The sequence below is a fragment of the Antedon mediterranea genome, chromosome 11 (genome assembly GCF_964355755.1).
Source record: "Antedon mediterranea chromosome 11, ecAntMedi1.1, whole genome shotgun sequence".
Lineage (NCBI taxonomy): Eukaryota > Metazoa > Echinodermata > Crinoidea > Comatulida > Antedonidae > Antedon > Antedon mediterranea.
Window position 1 is genome coordinate 975,306 of NC_092680.1, and position 18,026 is coordinate 993,331.

General features: G+C 33.4%; 2 protein-coding genes across 2 annotated transcripts; one reads left to right on the plus strand and one right to left on the minus strand.

The window, feature by feature from the left end:
• Positions 1-192: 192 nt before the first annotated feature.
• On the plus strand, positions 193-4,704 carry LOC140062823 (uridylate-specific endoribonuclease-like). The gene is made up of 6 exons (XM_072109172.1): positions 193-377; positions 1,268-1,390; positions 2,622-2,760; positions 3,517-3,716; positions 3,974-4,191; positions 4,439-4,704. Exons 1-6 carry the CDS (start codon positions 326-328, stop codon positions 4,661-4,663), a joined length of 957 nt encoding a protein of 318 aa, XP_071965273.1. The 5' UTR covers positions 193-325; the 3' UTR covers positions 4,664-4,704.
• Positions 4,705-5,527: 823 nt separating this feature from the next.
• Positions 5,528-16,440, minus strand: LOC140062816 (serine/threonine-protein kinase Sgk3-like). The gene is made up of 12 exons (XM_072109158.1): positions 16,305-16,440; positions 14,394-14,614; positions 13,054-13,137; positions 12,548-12,696; positions 11,933-12,073; positions 11,413-11,554; positions 10,476-10,720; positions 8,818-8,941; positions 8,386-8,481; positions 8,004-8,111; positions 7,430-7,570; positions 5,528-6,895 (listed from the first exon to the last, which is right to left on the minus strand). Exons 2-12 carry the CDS (start codon positions 14,463-14,465, stop codon positions 6,725-6,727), a joined length of 1,473 nt encoding a protein of 490 aa, XP_071965259.1. The 5' UTR covers positions 14,466-14,614; positions 16,305-16,440; the 3' UTR covers positions 5,528-6,724.
• Positions 16,441-18,026: the final 1,586 nt, after the last annotated feature.

Genomic DNA, 18,026 nt, shown 5'->3' on the forward strand with positions numbered 1-18,026 from the left:
GCATGTGGTTTATGTCTAGTTCAACATTGTTCAATATTTCACATAAAATGTTCACGTTTTTACTTCGTGTCATACTAAATATAAGCAATAATGAATTGTCGTTTTCAATTCTATTATTAAAAATAATACCTGTGTCATGTACGTCGAGATGTTTATCGGGATATGTGTTACTTCCTTTGATTACGACGATGTTTATACAGTGTTAATAATTGACATACTATATTGTACAAAAGACAATAAATGGACAACAATCTGAGACAAATTTAAAGTATTCCCTAGACACCTGTCGTCGACATAATAAAACTGTTGTACTAGTTTAGGAGCGATGAAGACTATTTGCATACTGCTGGTTTGTGCAGTTTCTCTAACGATTGTCGGTACGTATTTATCAATTTTGTGAATGCTTTTTTTTATCATTATGCCTGGTATTAAACTTTATAGAACTGTTCAAGTAAATGGCGTAAGAACTTAGCCTAAATGATCTTGCTAGACCTCCGTGATGTTAGGCATATGGCGTTGTCTTAGCTTAGCTATAGAGTGTTTACTAAAATTGGAGCCCAAGAGGTGGCCGTATTTACCAATCACACTAAGCTTGGTTACCACTAGCGACGCAACGTAAGAAAATGCCCTTCCAATAACAAGTAATTGTGTTTGCCCCTGCCTGTTTGAAATCAAATCTGCGGAACTGTTGCGTCGTCGGTTCCCGCTTGTGATTTACGCAATACATCACTTTGCGTCAATACGTGACTGCGTTGCGTTCTAGTGGGAACTACGTTTAAAGTTTACCAAGAACCATATTTTGACAACGTATAAAGCGCGGTTCCCACTAGAACGCAACGCAGCGACGTATTGACGCAAAGTGCTGTATTGCGTAATCACAAGTGGGAACCGCCGACGCAATAGTGCTGCTGCAAACATCGTAGGTTTGATTTTACGCAAGCTTTAGGGATGTACATATATGGTTTCAGAACAATATGGTGTCAAAATATGGTTCTCGGTAAAGTTGTCCTTTAAATGAGAAGTATTTCACTTACATCAATACATATTTAAAAATTATCATTAAATGTATTCACTTAAAATGAAACATGATCAAGCTTGAGGGGATAATAATGATTAACTGATGATGACTTAGTCATGTCCAAATTAATGTGATCTTACTGCCATTCTTAAATTAAATTTGGTCAGGGTTAAAAAAGTTATGGAATAAACCGCATAGAACCAGCAAAACGTTTAACGGATATATGTATATTATATTTTTTCTCCTTAGCTGCTGGTGATTCATGTTCGGGTAGATGTGATTCAGGCTTTAGCGGGTCATACGACTGTCAGTGTAATACGCACTGTGTTAATTACGGAGATTGCTGTGCCGACTATTCTCAACAGTGTTTAGGTAGGCCACTTTTCTTTCATGTTTGACGTGATCGGGGCAAGCACGATTATTGGAAGGGCATTTTCTTACGTTGCGTTACGTTGCGTCGCTAGTGGGAACCAAGCTTTAAGCACGGTTCCTACTAGAGACGCAACGCCGGGACGTACGCGTAACGCAAGCAAGTTGATCAATGACAAGCCACTGCTCGAATAATCCATCGCTTGTGTGATTGTTACGTTGCGTTACGTATTTTTGTTGCGTCGCCTGTGGGAATCAAGCAACGTACGTAAGTGATTTGACCAATCAAAAACGATGGATTATTCGAACTGTCGGTTGTCATCGTTCAATTCGCTTGCGTTACGTCAACATCTTTGTGTTGGGTCGCTAGTGGGAATCAAGCTTGGAAACAATTGTGTTTCCATTTTGTTAGGTTCATGTGCTGGGCAATGTGACTCCGACTTAGATAACACGAAACCGTGCCAGTGTAACTCGGCTTGTACGACGTATAATGACTGTTGCACAGATTACTCAGCGTTATGTTCTGGAGGAGGAGGAGGAGGTGGTGGAGGTTTGTAGGCATTGTTTTGGTCGATTTGCTCTTTATATTCCAACTACCTCAGCTCGTATAAGGAGGAGGAGTTTTGTAGGCATTGTTTTGGTAACACTTTGAAAGTCCATTTGCACTTTAAATTCCAACTAACGTATATCGTGCTGAATACAGTGTGTTAGATCCTGGAGGAGATATGTTTTGGTAATAAAGTGTAGCTTATTTGCCTTTAATTACCAGAATAATAAAGCGTTCGATTAGTATGGGTTCCAGGCCGAGTTTGACTTAATATTAGTAAATTAAAGCGATAAATATTTTGGCACATATGGTGTTTCATACGTGTACTACTTGAAATCTCGAAATTGGTGCAAGTCTGGTGTACGGCATGCGCATTTATTAAATTTAAATAGTTCTGTAATTACCTTCTATGGTAAATGACCATTGTACTACAGTATAAATCATAAATAATATCAGTATTGCTTAAAAATAAACTACATTGCCCATTACAAAAATCTTTTGTCGAATATAAACTGGATCGAGAAACATAAACCGTTAAAGTGAAAAATAGTCGACAGAAAGCATTGTTTGCAGTTGAATTTTGTTTAAATGTACGTTACGTTATTTTTTATATGCGAAATTATTATTTTGTTTTGGTGTTTTTTCACTAAAAGTGAATGACTTTAACATTTTAACATTCTAAAATAGGGTCACCGACAGATTTACAAACGCTAGCAGATGCGTTATGGTCGGGAGACGTCAATCGCGCGGACTCGAAACAGTTTACAGTCAACAAGCAGACCTTCCTTTCTAACACCAACGATCAAGTTGATAGGTCCAGTGCACCGTGAGTTATTATCCTTCTATTCTATTATCAACATCCATATCTATTTATTAATTATGGACTTTCCGAAGAATCAGCATAAAATGGTATCGTGATATCTGCGCACCGTACCATCCGCATTTACAATTTTCGCGGACCCTATAATAGTTAAGCGTGGTTCCCACTAAAGCGTGGCCCCCACTAGCGACGCAACGCAAGGACGTAACGCAACACAAGTGAATTGACCAATCACAAGCGATGGCTTATTCGCTTGTGATTGCTAACTGTCTATAACTTCGCTTGTCATTGGTTAAAACGCTTGCGTTGCGTTTACGTCCTTGCGTTACGTTCTAGTGGGAACCAAGCTTTAAGCGTGGTTCCCACTAGAACGCAACGCAACGACGTATCGACGCAAAGTGCTGTATTGCGTAATCACAAGTGGGAACCGACGACGCAATGGTGCTGCAAAAATCGCAGGTTTGATTTCACGTACGCAGGCGAGGGCAAACACAATTATTAGAAGGGCATTTGCTTACGTTGCATAGGTTGTTACGTTGCGTCGCTAGTGGGAACCAAGCTTAAAACGCAACGTAACGCAGCGACGTATCGAAGCAAGGAAACCTCTGACGACGCAACAGGTTTGATTTGCGTTGCGTGACTAGTGGGAAGGGAACCACGGTTTAGGCTAGTAATGAATTCGGTTCTACTCCAAGTCTTCACATCAAACTTCTTCAGTTGATGTTCAAAAAATAAAAACCAAAACATGTTTTTATTTTCTAGACTCTTGTCGTATGTTGACAGTTCATTGCTCAGCAAAGACACGTATGCAAAGTTTATTGCGCTACTTGATAACTATGAAGCGCGCACTGGAATTGACGACAGTCCCAGTTTGGCAGAGACCAGAGAGAAAGACGCCTTTGTCAGTGCCATTCTCAGTACAAATGTTATGGAGTTGACCTATGACTTTCTGTTTTTAAAAGGTAATAGTTACAACCATTTGTTGTTTTCGCCAGATGCTTTTTTGTTGTTGATAATTTTCATTATTGTTATAAATGATGCAAATTTATCTTTATTGTTTTCTTTTTTGCGTAAAGTGACGTCACACAGATGATCCCTATGATTTTGTCTACAAACGATGGCACCCAAACCGTTTAGGTAAAACGTTCAACATGTCTGCAATGAATTATATTTGTTTCATGAATGTTTATCTTATTGACTAAAATCGTTGTTTTTACAGGCAAAGTTTCGAGTAAGCAGGATTTTCAGGCTCAGTTCGAGGATATGTGGTTTAAAAGTTATAGCAGAAGCTCCCCATCTGATACCTCTGGATTCGAACATGTTTTTGTCGGTGAACAAAAAAGTAGTTCCGTGAGTGGTTTTCATAACTGGATTCAGCTGAATAGCGAAGAGAATAATGGAGCTCTCAATTATTATGGCTACTCCAAAGAAGCTTCCGTAAGTTTTCTTTTATAAGGCACTATTTTAGATTAACAAATTATACAGTATAACGGTCCTAGGCTTACATCATATGCATTTTGAAAAACAATACATGTATTCAGAGAAAAATATTTTGCTTTAGGCCAAATAAAAAAGTAAGTATGTTTCACTCAAATACTTATAAAAGTGGATTTTTTTTTTAGTCGGCCTACTATTAAAAATGAATAAATTTACAATAAAAATCACAATATTTTTTATTTTGTAGCCGAATTTATTACTTTTCCAATTTTCTTGGGACGGTAAGATAAAAAAGTTGAGTTCGATCATGTTTGGCGCAAGTCCTGAGTTTGAGATGGCGTTATTCACCACGTGTTTCCTTACTGAACGCAACAATCTATGTTCGTTTAAATTGGATGGAAACAACGTAGACATACAGACGTACGACTACAAGGGAGAAAGCGTCATCGGATCTGCATACTTTTCAGTATAAGTCGAATAAATATTGACTCACGTAGCTGAACATATAACCTGCAGGACGTAATAAAATGTTCTGCCAAAACCTGTGTCTATTCTTATTCTGTTCTGATTAATTTGTTTACATATTTCATATCCATACACATTTATTCAGCTATAACAATAATAGGGCTCCGACAATACATGAAAAGAAATATAAAACAATAAACAATTAAACAAATATTGAGCACAACAAAAGTTGACTTAACTCAAAACAAAACGTTTATTTTAAATAGTAATTCGTTTTATGTACTAGAAATCAAGGGACGATCTTGAATTATCTGAATTATCTGAAGAACTGCCCAGAAATAGAACGTAAAAAATGGCCAAATTTCAACCCTTTTATTTTTTGACATAACAAGTTACTATGGCTCTATAAGAGGATGATAACACCATATATGCGCATATATGACAATATTATGGCATAATTATTGAATTTTAAAAAGTTAATATTTTGACCTTTATTTCGAAAAAATCCATGTACTATAGTACAGGGAAATTTTCTGAAAATGGCCAAATTTCGACCCTTTTATTTTTGACATAACAAGTTACTATGGCTCTATAAGATGATGATAACACAATATATGCGCATATATGGCAATATTATCACATTATTATTGAACTTTTAAAAAGTGGATATTTTGGGCCTTTTTGAAAAAGGGAAATTTTCGAAAAATTGCCAAATTTCGACCCTTTTATATTTTTGACAAAGCAGGTTACTATGGCTCTATAAAAGGATGATAACACAATATATGTGCATATTATGGCAATATTATTATTTTTAGTAGGAACCAAACTTCAGACTGTACAAAATAAGACAACACATTGTATTGTATCACTGTGTATTATAAATATCGTATTGTTACACAAATTACAGTACTGCTTAAATTTACTAAGTATATTATATTGCGGTTCCCACAAACCCTGAATAGAATATGCAAAGAATCAATAATGGGAAAAAGTAAGGATGACGTCACATGATAGTTATGGAAGCCATGCTAAAATTGAGGATTCGGAAGATAATAACAAGAGAACTTACTGAACTACAAAATGTAGTTGAAGACTGAAAAAAAAAATGACGTCATAAAATAAAGGGAAGGAGGCCAACATTGAGGACTGACATTGGCAAAAGTGGAGAAGGGCCACAAAAAGATGAAAACGTCATAAAGCATAGTGGAGCGGGGTTACAAGTTGTGGCTAATGTCAATTCACAGAACCACTAGCAAAAAGGGAATAACAGGGCTACAGATTGCGAGGGAAATGGTGGACCTATATAGTTATCTAAATATAGGCATGATTATTAGCATTCCATTTTAATTATAATACACACACCACCTCTATTAATTCTTAATATCGCCAATTTGAACACTAACGGATAAATTAAACTCGCTCAATAGTACATACAAATTACCTGATTTATATACAGTATAGTTATACAACGTTCTTCACTTTCAACCTCATACTTTTGATAGTAAGTAAATAAACTATATTAAACAACCTCAGTTTCTGTTATAATTAGTCAAAATTGCAATAATCGTTTTTCTGATTTATAATATTTCTTTTACGCTTTAAAAATAAAAATATACACTTCTTCTATAATCTTAAGTTCAACTGTCCTAGGAGGGAGATTTATATAGGCCTATGTGCCAAATATCACGAATTTGCATCTTCCAACCAAACGATCAACTACTTCAAAAAGTTTTTTAAAAAAAGTTAAACATATTCACAATAATGTTCTTAAGTAGGATTGCTAAACAGGTCCTTAGGGAAGCAATTGATTCTGGACATTCAGACCGCCACAAAGTGGCACAGTAACAATCTAAACATACATTACAGCAAATATCATTGCATGCATGTTTTTTTCTATAGTTTTTACCAAAATCTTCTTTGGATTTCATAACATTTAAAAAACTAAAATATATTAAAATTGTTGCTTTGTACAGATTAAAGCACAGAAAAATCATTTTACTATATTTGTTTTTAATCAGGTGAGTCATTTGCATGTTAAGCACCTTTTAAGGAATGTAATTTGCATAAATTAGTCTTCGAAGCCTTCTGAAGGAGGCACGTAAGTGAAACCTGAGAATGTGTTATCAGCCTCCTGAACACTGGCACTAATAAAGTTCTTGTCCAGAGACCTCCCCACAGACTGTGATACTTCTTCTCGTACAAACTCTGGATCTATGTTCTTTAAATCCATATCTCCACTCTGAAAAAGTGGTTTGTCAATCTCATTTATTTTATTAAGAATTCATATTTATAATAATAATAAAATAAAGATATATAATTGATATATATTATATAAATCCAAAGGAAAGTTACTGAAAAAATGACAATGCTGTGGGTATCAGTGGCTGGATCTCAATGGAGATACAAAAAAAAAAAGCGAAAAGCTAAATCAAAACAAGTAAAACAGCCAGAAAAGTTAGTATATAATATATATTCAAAGATAACAAAAACGTAATTTAAACCGTTAGCTTACTGTTAACAAAAGCTCAAAAAATAAAATATACACTAACATATACAGTACCTACTGGAAATTTTCCATGTGAGTCAATTTACCTATAGGCCCAAGAAGATAGTTGAATTCACCCATCCATTTGGATAAACCAAATAAAAAAAGATTTAAAAGGAAAAACTGTAGACTGTCCAAAACAGAAAAATATGGAAACAAATCGTAGAAAGTGTAATGTCGGAAAACATTTCAAGAGAGAGAGATAGATAAAATGAATTTATGACTTACCACATTTGGATTGTAGGGTGGTTTAATCTTCCTGCTTTCTAAATCGTCCCATGATATACTAATAAAAAATGCGTGACTTTTAATATCTAAGACATCTCGGTCCCCAGCACCTAACCGTGACTTTCTTTCCTTTTGAAGCAACTGAAAAAAAGAGATTAATTTTATTCAATGACAATTTCTATTCAAATTAAGTATGTGTAAAACCACTAGGCGAATTTGTTAGCGCCAATCGAAAGTGTCACAATATACATGTGGGTATTCATGTTTCCATCTTCCAAATTCCTCTCTAGGCATGATTGCGTATAAGCTGTTCCATCTTCCAAATCCCTCTCTATGCATGATTGCGTATAAGCGCATCTTCCAAATCCCTCTCTATGCATGATTGCGTATAAGCGCATCTTCCAAATCCCTCTCTATGCATGATTGCGTATAAGCTGATACTTTTGATTTGCGCGAACAAATTTACTTAGTGGAAAATAGGCTTCACAGTTCATAAGTAAACTAGGTCAGTAATATCCTATCACAGTATTAATTTTTATGAATGATTTTAGTGATAGTAGTTAGTTATACATACTCCTTCTAGTATACTCTTTGCAGCCGCTGAAAAGTTAGTCCTCATTCTTAATGGTTTGTTCAGTATATTATCATACATCTCTGCAGTATCACGGCTGTAAAATGGAGGCTAAAAAATAAAGAGTATGAAAATATGAAAATCTAAAAATACCAATATTTCATAAAAACATAAAAAAAATTAGAAAATACAGTAAACTTTCATAAAAATATTATCGTGGATGTTCGGTTTTTTTGCCTGTATGTAATAACATTAATTTGTTTTTTAAATAGAAGAAATTATAAATATATTGATTAAATTAATTTAGTTATAAATTAAATAATTATTTTTTTCGGCATGGGATGAAATGTCAAAATGTCTGTTAATAATTAAAATGTAGTGTTACCAATCCAGAGAGCATTTCATAGAGTACAGCTCCTAGACACCACCAGTCAACACTCCTATCATAAGCTTGTTTCTTCAAAACTTCTGGAGCAAGATACTAATAAAACAAAATAATATCATCGAATCAATCAGGAAAATGTGATTAAAATAACACATACATAATGGTAGACAAAACAGAATATAAGTACACTATCAAACTTTATGTGACAACAAAATGTGATGTGCCCATATATGGACATGATGATGTCATATCACTACCATATTTGAACATATTATTACTAGCATATTTGGGCAAATCACACTTTTTTGTTAAACTAGTTTGATAGTGTAGACAAAGCTCTTTAACAAAGATGGTGCGATTAAGTTAAATAATGGAAAATCATATAAATAGTATGACTTATTACAACATTTTTTCTAGAATATTTTTTTTTACCTCTGGGGTTCCGCAAAATGTGGAGGTAGTTCCCTGAGCAGCAATACCTTCTTTACAAAGACCAAAGTCAGTCAAGCATACATGACCGGTTGAGTCCAAAAGGATATTTTCTGGTTTAAGATCCCTGTATGATAAAAAATAGTAAGTATTATTTTAAATGAGAATCAATAGCGTAAGGCATTTAATGTTGGTACTATTATACATGATTATTAAATGAGTATGAATATTTATTTAGAAAAGGCACCTATCACAAAATATCTGATTATTACACAATACAGGAAAAGCAATCGCCTAATTGAAACCAAAGAAACTGGCTGTGGTCCATTTTCCCTCAAGAAGCACAAGTGTTTGACAAAATACGCCAAATTTTAAATTGTTTTAGGCATAATAAACTCTGTACAATAACATCTAAAAATCGTGACCAAATATTATTGTACGAAACATGCAATATTTTATCTTTTTTTCTTAACAGGATTGCAACAATAACAACAAAAGACACAATTACAAAACTATACTGATCAATACAAACAACGCTATCTGTATAACTTATCATCATCTGACCCCCTATGAAATGCAATTACATAATATTTATCATCATCTGACCCCTTATGCAATGCAATTACATAATATTTATCATCATCTGACCCCCTATGCAATGCAATTACATAATATTTATCATCATCTGACCCCCTATGCAATGCAATTACATAATATTTATATTCATCTGACCCCCTATGCAATGCAATTACATAACACTTATCATCATCTGACCCCCTATGAAATGCAATTACATAATATTTATATTTATCACTTTCACCTTGACCTGCAGTTGAACAGTTACAATGCATAAAATGACATTTGTAGAAAGAGCTATAAATAGAACACTGACATTATATCGCAGTACATTTTACATATTAATGACACGCTTGGATATGTTTTGGTATATTCATTGAGAAAAATAATTTTTCTACTAAAAACAGACTGTATTTGATGGGCTTTGACTTATTGTGTTACTATCATCAACTCTAACCATTATTAGGCAATTTATGTTTGTTTGTTCTGTTGTACAGTTATTTGTATTGTTGTTGTTGTTGTTGTTGTTGTAGGTTGGTTAAACAACTCAAAGGTAATTCACAACATAACAACTGAAACGTCGAGACAAATGGTGTACTACGGTGAACATTACTTCAACCATAAAAAGTTTATACAGTTTTGAATACAGTAGAACTCATTAGAATTAAGGAGACACCTTTGGGCCTTAATAAATTGTCCATGTAAGAGTGGGGGGAAGGAGACACCTTTGGGCCTTAATAAATTGTCCATGTAAGAGTGGGGGGAAGGAGACACCTTTGGGCCTTAATTAATTGTCCATGTAAGTGTGGGGGGAAGGAGACACCTTTGGGCCCTAATAAATTGTCCATGTAAGAGTGAGGGGGGGGGGGGGGTGTACCAAGGAGGGGTTCTTCTGTAACTTTATTATTACTATTGTTGTCTCTCAAACTTATTTTTTACAAATAATGTTCAAATGTAATGGCAAAAATGTTTTTGAAATTTGAGAATGTTTTCAATGGTACATTCATTTTTGCTTATATCATGTGATTTACAATTTATTACAAACTTATTACAATAAAGATTAAATTTTTACTATAAAAGATTACCTATAAATAATATCCAGTGAATGGAGATATCCTATTGCACTTGCAATCTCTGCAGAGTAAAACTTGGCCCTAGATTCAGTGAAAGACCGTTCTCGTTGGAGATGAAAGAACAACTCTCCCCCGTTGACATAATCTAAAACGAAGTACAGCTTGTCCAGCGTTTGGAATGAGTAGTGCAAGTTCACCAGGAATGGATGCTTCAAATTCTTTATCAATACATTACGTTCAGCCATGATGTGTTTCACCTGTAAGACAATAAAGTAACAGAAATTATGAAAAATGAAGATTAATAAAATCAGACTTTAAATAGGCCATTTTGCAGTTTTAATAAAGTTATTCACTTCTGTAAAAAATTATTATTTCACTTATAAAATGACAAAATAAACGTTTAATTTTAACCAAAAACCATTGTCTGACAGACAATTTAAGTATTTTTTGCTTTAAATTACATTTTTTTAGGTAAATAATTTTTTTTCTCGATCCAGTTTTTGGTAAAAGTGAATCACTATTATGTGACAATAAAATGGCATATTCCAAAAAAAATGTCTTGTTATTTTCTGATACATCAAAGTTGGTAAATTCATTTCAGACCTGTGTATTCATTGTTTTGTGTCTTGAAAACATCACATGATGCTCCAGAGAACATGCATCTACTTTACTTGATTGGATGATGATTACAAACTTGTTTAGCCCATTTTGCCATGCCAATATTTTATATTTTATTTATTATAGTTATCTATAACGCTTTTACCAGAGACCAAAGTGCTGTACAAAATATAAATCTTATATACAATAATTTACATAATCAAAAATATTACAAATAACATTGAAAATACAAAGTACTTCTTCAACAATACACAGAAATAGGCATCTAACAAACAGAAAACATACACTTTTTTACACAGCAATCTGCCTAGCGTAAACCTGTGATAATTACCTCATTTCTTTTCTTGATTGCTTCTTTTTGAAGTACTTTAACAGCATATATCTTATCATCATGTTTGCTTTTTGCCAGTAGAACCTTACCAAAGCTGCCTTTACCAATCACTTTTAGAAAGTCAAAATCTCCTGGCCTGGCACTGAAATAGTCAAACAAAATGTATCTGTATTAATATGAAATAGTCAAAATATCTTTTGAAAAGAAAAAAGTAAAGTAATGCTATTCTGTATCTTAATAGCTTTTACCAAAAATAAATCAATATATCAAATATTACAATTTTATATTGTATAGTTTTTTTATAGTATAAGCAGTGGTGTAACGAAGAGTCATGAGGCCTCTAGTGTAGGGATGCTAAAGCTGGAATCTTAAACTTATTTAAATGCCTTTTTATTCCTCCGAGTCCTGTTCAGAGGCCCCAAAGCTTATGGGAGAGTGCTCATAGCCGTTACGCCACAGAGTTTAAGAAACCTCCAAACACCCTGACACGGCATGACAAAATTCTTAATAATGAACTCACGCAGGGTTAGCTGACGGACCAAGATTGATTGTATTGGGGTCCTTTGGGTCACTGTAATATTCAGTGTTGTTTTCATCCTCAACATTGTCTTCACATTTATTCCTAGGATCATCAAGTGAAAGAAACACTCTAACCTCAGGACTAAAAAAAAAACAAACAAATAAAAATATCAGTATACAATATTGTAAAATATATACTATTATATTTTAAACTTAGTAAAAAAAGTAAAACGATAATAAGGGCCCATGTTAAAAGTTTTCTACTGCAGTTACTGCAGTGACTACATTTTTGACTGCAATGATTTTAGTTGGTTAAAATGTAACAAATTTCTGAGGCAGTCATTGCGATAAACAGTGTAAAGATTAACAAAATGGAGTTACTGCAGTAACTGCAGTAGAGGAGGATTTTGAAATTGTCCCTAATAAAGCTTTTGTTATTGCTATCCAATCAGACTCAATACAATGAAAGTGACATGGTACAGTAGGTCATTTTCATGTCATATCAGAGAGATATTAGAGAGATAAAGAGAAATACATATCTCTATTGTGTTTTATGTATATTTATGTTATAATACCTCTTCATTTTATTATATGTATCAATTCTGTATTGACTTACTGTTGTAATATAGAGTCATGTTTTAATATTTTCTGTACAAAATCATGGAGACCTGTCCTTCTGGCTTTGATAAACTCTGGATCAAAGTTGTTACCAAATAACTTCTTGCCTGGAAGTTTTAACTCTGCTTCAGGGAACTTCTTCTTTAACTGTAATAAAACAAGGGTTAGTTAGAGAGAATAAGATAAATGTTTTAGGCCTGGCCTTTGTTTGGTGGTGCTTTCAAGTACATATTGTGTAGGAGTGAGGGTCTATTTCTTAACACTACACCCATTTTTAATGATGTTTATCCTGCTACTTGCACAGACCCAGGCTCAGTATGAATATGCCTGTTAGGATGACTATAACGAGGCATTTAATAAAAATATGCCTGTATCTCACATGGTAATTCCACCCGATACCCTGTGCTGTATCTCAACATACTATCAATTGCCGAGAAACAACTGCCACATCAATGAGAATAAGGCACATTTTATAGGAAAAGATAAAGTATGAAATATACCTACCAGTTCATACAGTTTATGGAATTCATTATATCGTCTAAATATAAACCAGGTTTTGCTTCCAGTAACAACAACCACTTTGTACACCTAGAAAATAAAAACAAGGAACTGTTATCTTTATTACAGCTCTCCCTCCGGAGAACCTGGGCTATTGTTGGTTTATCTAGGTAAGCTAGGCACAAAATAGACTACTTACACATAAAGACACACAAAAGTGATAGGTATATTTTGAAAATAACCTGATTTTCACATAGTGTACTATACCGAAAACAGATCTATATGTCATATCAATGCACACAATTTTAAAGTAAAAAATAAAATCATATTTATTCCTATAAGGCGATATTGTATTATAGATGAAATCATTACAAAAAAATCCTGTATTTTGTACAAATTAATTAAATAATATGATAATGAATGGAATCTGATTACAATATTATTAATATTTCGCTGGCGTCGGTACCAGTCAGAGCTCACTTGGATTATTTCTCTAATGGATCCAGCATGTTAAACATCTGGAAAATACATAAAAAATAAATTTGCAATTTCTCACATTATCAACTGATAACATAAATATGCTGCTGTACTGTTTTGTAAATTACTGAGTTGTTTCCTGTATGTGGCTACTGTAGCACTGCAGTGATAATAATTTCATTACTATTATTTGTTGCAATCATTTTATCATGGGTTTATACATACAATAATTTTATTAACTACATATATCAATTATTAATAATAGTTGTTTGCTTTATTTTGTAGAGAGAGACGGGGTTAAATTCCCACCAACTCCCAGTCTACTCGGATGTAAATGAGTACGTCCTGTTTGAAAATACTAGGGAGGATGGCGGCGCGAAAAGGAACTGGCCACCCTACCACAAAATGACAAGGCTTCCAAGTTCCTAACAGCTCATTCCCCTATGTTCAGTAATAAATACAGGCCTTACCTTTACCTTTAAACTGTCTTTAAAAAATTTGTTACTACAAATAATATTTATAATAACAACATTTATAATGAACACTTAGGCATGAACTTAAAATTAGAGCGGTGTGTTGAAAAAAATGATGCCATTCGAAGGTGTTTAATACTGTAGATATAATACTGCTTAAATTGGTGTATTTATTAGATTGTATATTTGAAGGTCTTCTTTATAGAGACATCTTACTCGAAAGGAGTCTTAAATTGAAAGGAGATGATGGTAAAAATATTGATTTACAGCAGACAACACAATCATATGTTCATTACATAATGTATGCATAGCTATGAAAGATGTAGAACACACAGTGTAAACAAATCATGTGTGTATATCCTGTATGAAAGTGAAATAACTAATTTAAAAAATTACCGTAAACTTCTTGTTCTTCTCCCAAGTTTGTGTATCGGACACATGTATACTGGTAGCCTTTACAGAAGCCATACTGCTCTCATACACCTGACCTTAGCAAATGACTCAAAGGCTATGCTTTAAATTCACTTGCCTCTATCGGCTTGCAGCACAGAGCATGGACTTTGCCATGCTCTGTTTACAGGCAAATAGATAAAGTTTTTCACACACAAATCCAGTATCTATGGAAGAACAAAGTTCAAATATCATATATCTATAAAGATAATAAATAACAAACTCACCTTAAAAAAAATGGACTTCAATAATAATAGGCCTACTGTACTATGGTTAAGTGAAATTGTAAAATGTGAATTTATATTAAATCAAAAAAATAATTCTTCAAACTTGGTTTGATTGATGAGAAAATAATTGCAAATTTATTATCTTTTAATCATTTTCTCTCTATAATTTATAAATAATCTTGTACAGTTTCTAATAAATGAGTTTATAATAAATATTCAAATAATAATTGATTGATACGAAAATTATAATTGTCCCTTATGACTAAAATCTAATATCATATCATTTTGTATTATGAATAACCTTGCATGCAGTATAGTCATTTATGGTAATGTTATATTATTATAAAAAACACAGTTTCATTAATATTTATAAAATAATAACCAATATCATTATGAGTTTTGAAAATTACTAAATATTCAAATTATAAATGGATTGAAATATTGTGTCATTATGATTATGTATTTGTAATATTACCATAATTATATTGTATCATAAATAGCCTAGCAACTGAGTGCACAATAACAAGGTGTATAACACTTAGAATTCATAAAAATAAATCAAATTCAATCAAAATACAATTTGAAACAAATAGGATAAATTCTTTGAGTTGAGATGTGATTATATTGTATTGCCGATGTTACTACGAATGTTACTACAACATGATTGGTGGAAATGGCATCACATGACTACAGATAAAATCATAGGGTATATCCCGATTAATTTTCGTAAGAAGTCACGTTTGCAGACAAATAAAAATACTGTATTTACTGATCGTGCAACACAGAATTATTTGAAAATACCTCACTCGCATAAACATTTTGGAGTATCTATAAATGCTACAATATTTAACAGTTTTAATGAGAACAAATCAAAATCATAATACACCAAGTACAACACTTTACAGATTTAAATTGTCTACTTTTACTGGGAACTGTCTTTCTAACTTTAGTCTTACTGTACATGCCTTGAGGATGGCACTAAAAAGTCATTATCATCTGGATTTGAACCAGGGGTTTTGCTAAAATAAAGAAGGAGATGTAAAGATAGAGGAGACCATTTTCATACGTACAATTCCATACTTTAGTTTATACCTAGACAGTTTGTTCATTCTTGGTCTTTAAAAAAAAACCGGGACTTCAACCCAGATTTCTGGACTATGAAGTCTGCGTTGAACACAATAGAAAAATAATATTAAGTTAATAATATTAAAACGATTAAATAAATAGGCCTATACTTGAATCAAAGCCAAAAATGTAGTGTTTTAAACACGAAAGAAAATTGTCTGCCTTTGATGCCACTAAAATTGTGATGTGCCCAAATATGGTAGTGATATGACATCATCATGCACATGGCATATCACATTTTTTGTCACATGTTTGATATTTTGATCAATTTCTGGACAATAAATTATCTTTAATCTCTAGGTAGCTATTAGTCTACGGGCTAATGTAGCTAACTAGACTAGCCTTTATGGCTAGGCCTACCTAGGCCTTTAGGGCTAGGCCTACCGGCCTACCTAGCTAGACTCAGTCTTATTAAATATTATCGGGTCTAGGCCTAGGCCTAGGCCTCTAGGCCTAGCATAGGCGTAGTACTGCGTAAACCACTTAATGTTATAGTAATACATACCTTATTTCACCAACTCAATCCATTTCTTGCTTGCGGGCGAATACGATGCAAAATTGTAATAATAAGCCTAATTGTACATCAAAAGTAGAAAGATATGATATTGATAAACGGGGTATCGATCGCAGATGTAACTTTCCTCCAATCCGAAAACCAGCATCTTAGAAATAAATGATTGCCAGAATCAGTATTCGCCAGGAGAGCAAAAATAATAGACAAATTATTTGCTTTAAAAATAATTTTATCATAATAAAATAACAAATATATTCAAATATAGACAGAAATGAATATATTTTAGAATTACCTAATTATTCCATAATGTTTTTCTTTATTACTTTGATCATCTATAAAACATTATATTCAATATTGTGGTAGCTTAGGGACTCTGGACGAGATCTTTGCTTTTTAAATCGGTATCAGTAGAGAGGGCGTTATACCATTTAAAGGATCAGAGCCATAATATAAGGATGCATCCATGAGATTTGGGAGAACACAATCATGTACTAATTATTCTCTGTCAAATTAATATAATGCACGTATTAAGCAGATAACTGGCTATACCATGATTATTTGAACAAAAACGGTTAGCTTGGAATAAATAATGTAACTATAATTAATAATGAAATCGTTTGTTTCAGGCTTTGTATTCGTCCATGCTTCAAAATTAAATGATTTAATGTCACAGGAGTCGATTCCCTTTTCTTAAATTAAATCATGGAGTTACTCCATGATTAAATACAGGACGGTGATACACTCGAATATTATAATATCAATTTAAATACCCTCGCACGAATAGGCTGAGAGAATCTTTTTGCCGTAAAAATAACGCCATTTTATTCTGTGGGATTCTTCACCCGAATCCGTAGGCAGGCTTTAACTGAGAGGCACTGGTGGTCCACTAATTACGTAACGAAGAGATTAATAATTTAAACTAAACATAAAATTTACAACATCAAATACAGGTTGAAAAATAAATAAAATGTTCTATATTTGGTCTTATTTTGACCCCCTATTAACCCCATACAAAAACTATCGGAGACAAACTATCTGTTTAAAACATGTTTATTCTGGGACGGTGCGGCCATACACACCAACTACCATAAACGATTATTCATAACATATTATAATACAATATCTTGCATGAATGATATTTCGCTAGCAATGTAGTAACATTGATTAATAAAATCAAAATTTAACAGTGTGGCGTGTTGATCGCGAAAGACTAACAATACCATCTTTCCCACTACATCTGTATAAACTCATTTGCATAACAACGCACGGCATACCAAACTGCTTCGTACTCCTGCCATGAAATATAATTCCATTCTATTACTAATTTCTTTTAAAATTGAGGGCGCCAAACATAAAATTTACGAGATCGAATGCAGGTTTAAAGAAAAAATAAATAAACAAAAAAGATGTTAAATGTGCTCTCCCTGCCTCAGCACTAAGGCCCTGCCACAGCCTTTTGGGGTCGTTTCCAGCACATCACCAGATGCATTGATGTTGTCGCCTCATGATGTGTGGTGGAAAGGGGGACGTATGATCTGTGAACTCCAAACACAGTGGCTCGCGTAGCCTTAACTCTATTCCACCGACCAGCGTGAAAATCGAACCCACGACATACGTGTGTTAACACGACGCTCAGACGACTGAGCTAACTGATCATTTTGGTTTTAGCAAGGTTAATATGACATTTATGACGTAATGATGAATTGCGTAATA

What these genes read in the sequence shown, in the direction of transcription:
- LOC140062816 (XM_072109158.1), bottom strand. Translation starts at nt 14,465, where the DNA reads ATGGCTTCTGTAAAGGCTACCAGTATACATGTGTCCGATACACAAACT. An exon ending in AGAAGAACAAGAAGTTTACG is followed by an intron (nt 13,138 to 14,393) that starts GTAATTTTTTAA and finishes TTTATTTTCTAG; the next exon opens with GTGTACAAAGTGGTTGTTGT. An exon ending in ATGAAATGCTCTCTGGATTG is followed by an intron (nt 8,112 to 8,385) that starts GTAACACTACAT and finishes TTTATTTTTTAG; the next exon opens with CCTCCATTTTACAGCCGTGA.
- LOC140062823 (XM_072109172.1), top strand. Translation starts at nt 326, where the DNA reads ATGAAGACTATTTGCATACTGCTGGTTTGTGCAGTTTCTCTAACGATT. An exon ending in AGTTTCTCTAACGATTGTCG is followed by an intron (nt 378 to 1,267) that starts GTACGTATTTAT and finishes TTTTCTCCTTAG; the next exon opens with CTGCTGGTGATTCATGTTCG. An exon ending in GCTACTCCAAAGAAGCTTCC is followed by an intron (nt 4,192 to 4,438) that starts GTAAGTTTTCTT and finishes TTTATTTTGTAG; the next exon opens with CCGAATTTATTACTTTTCCA.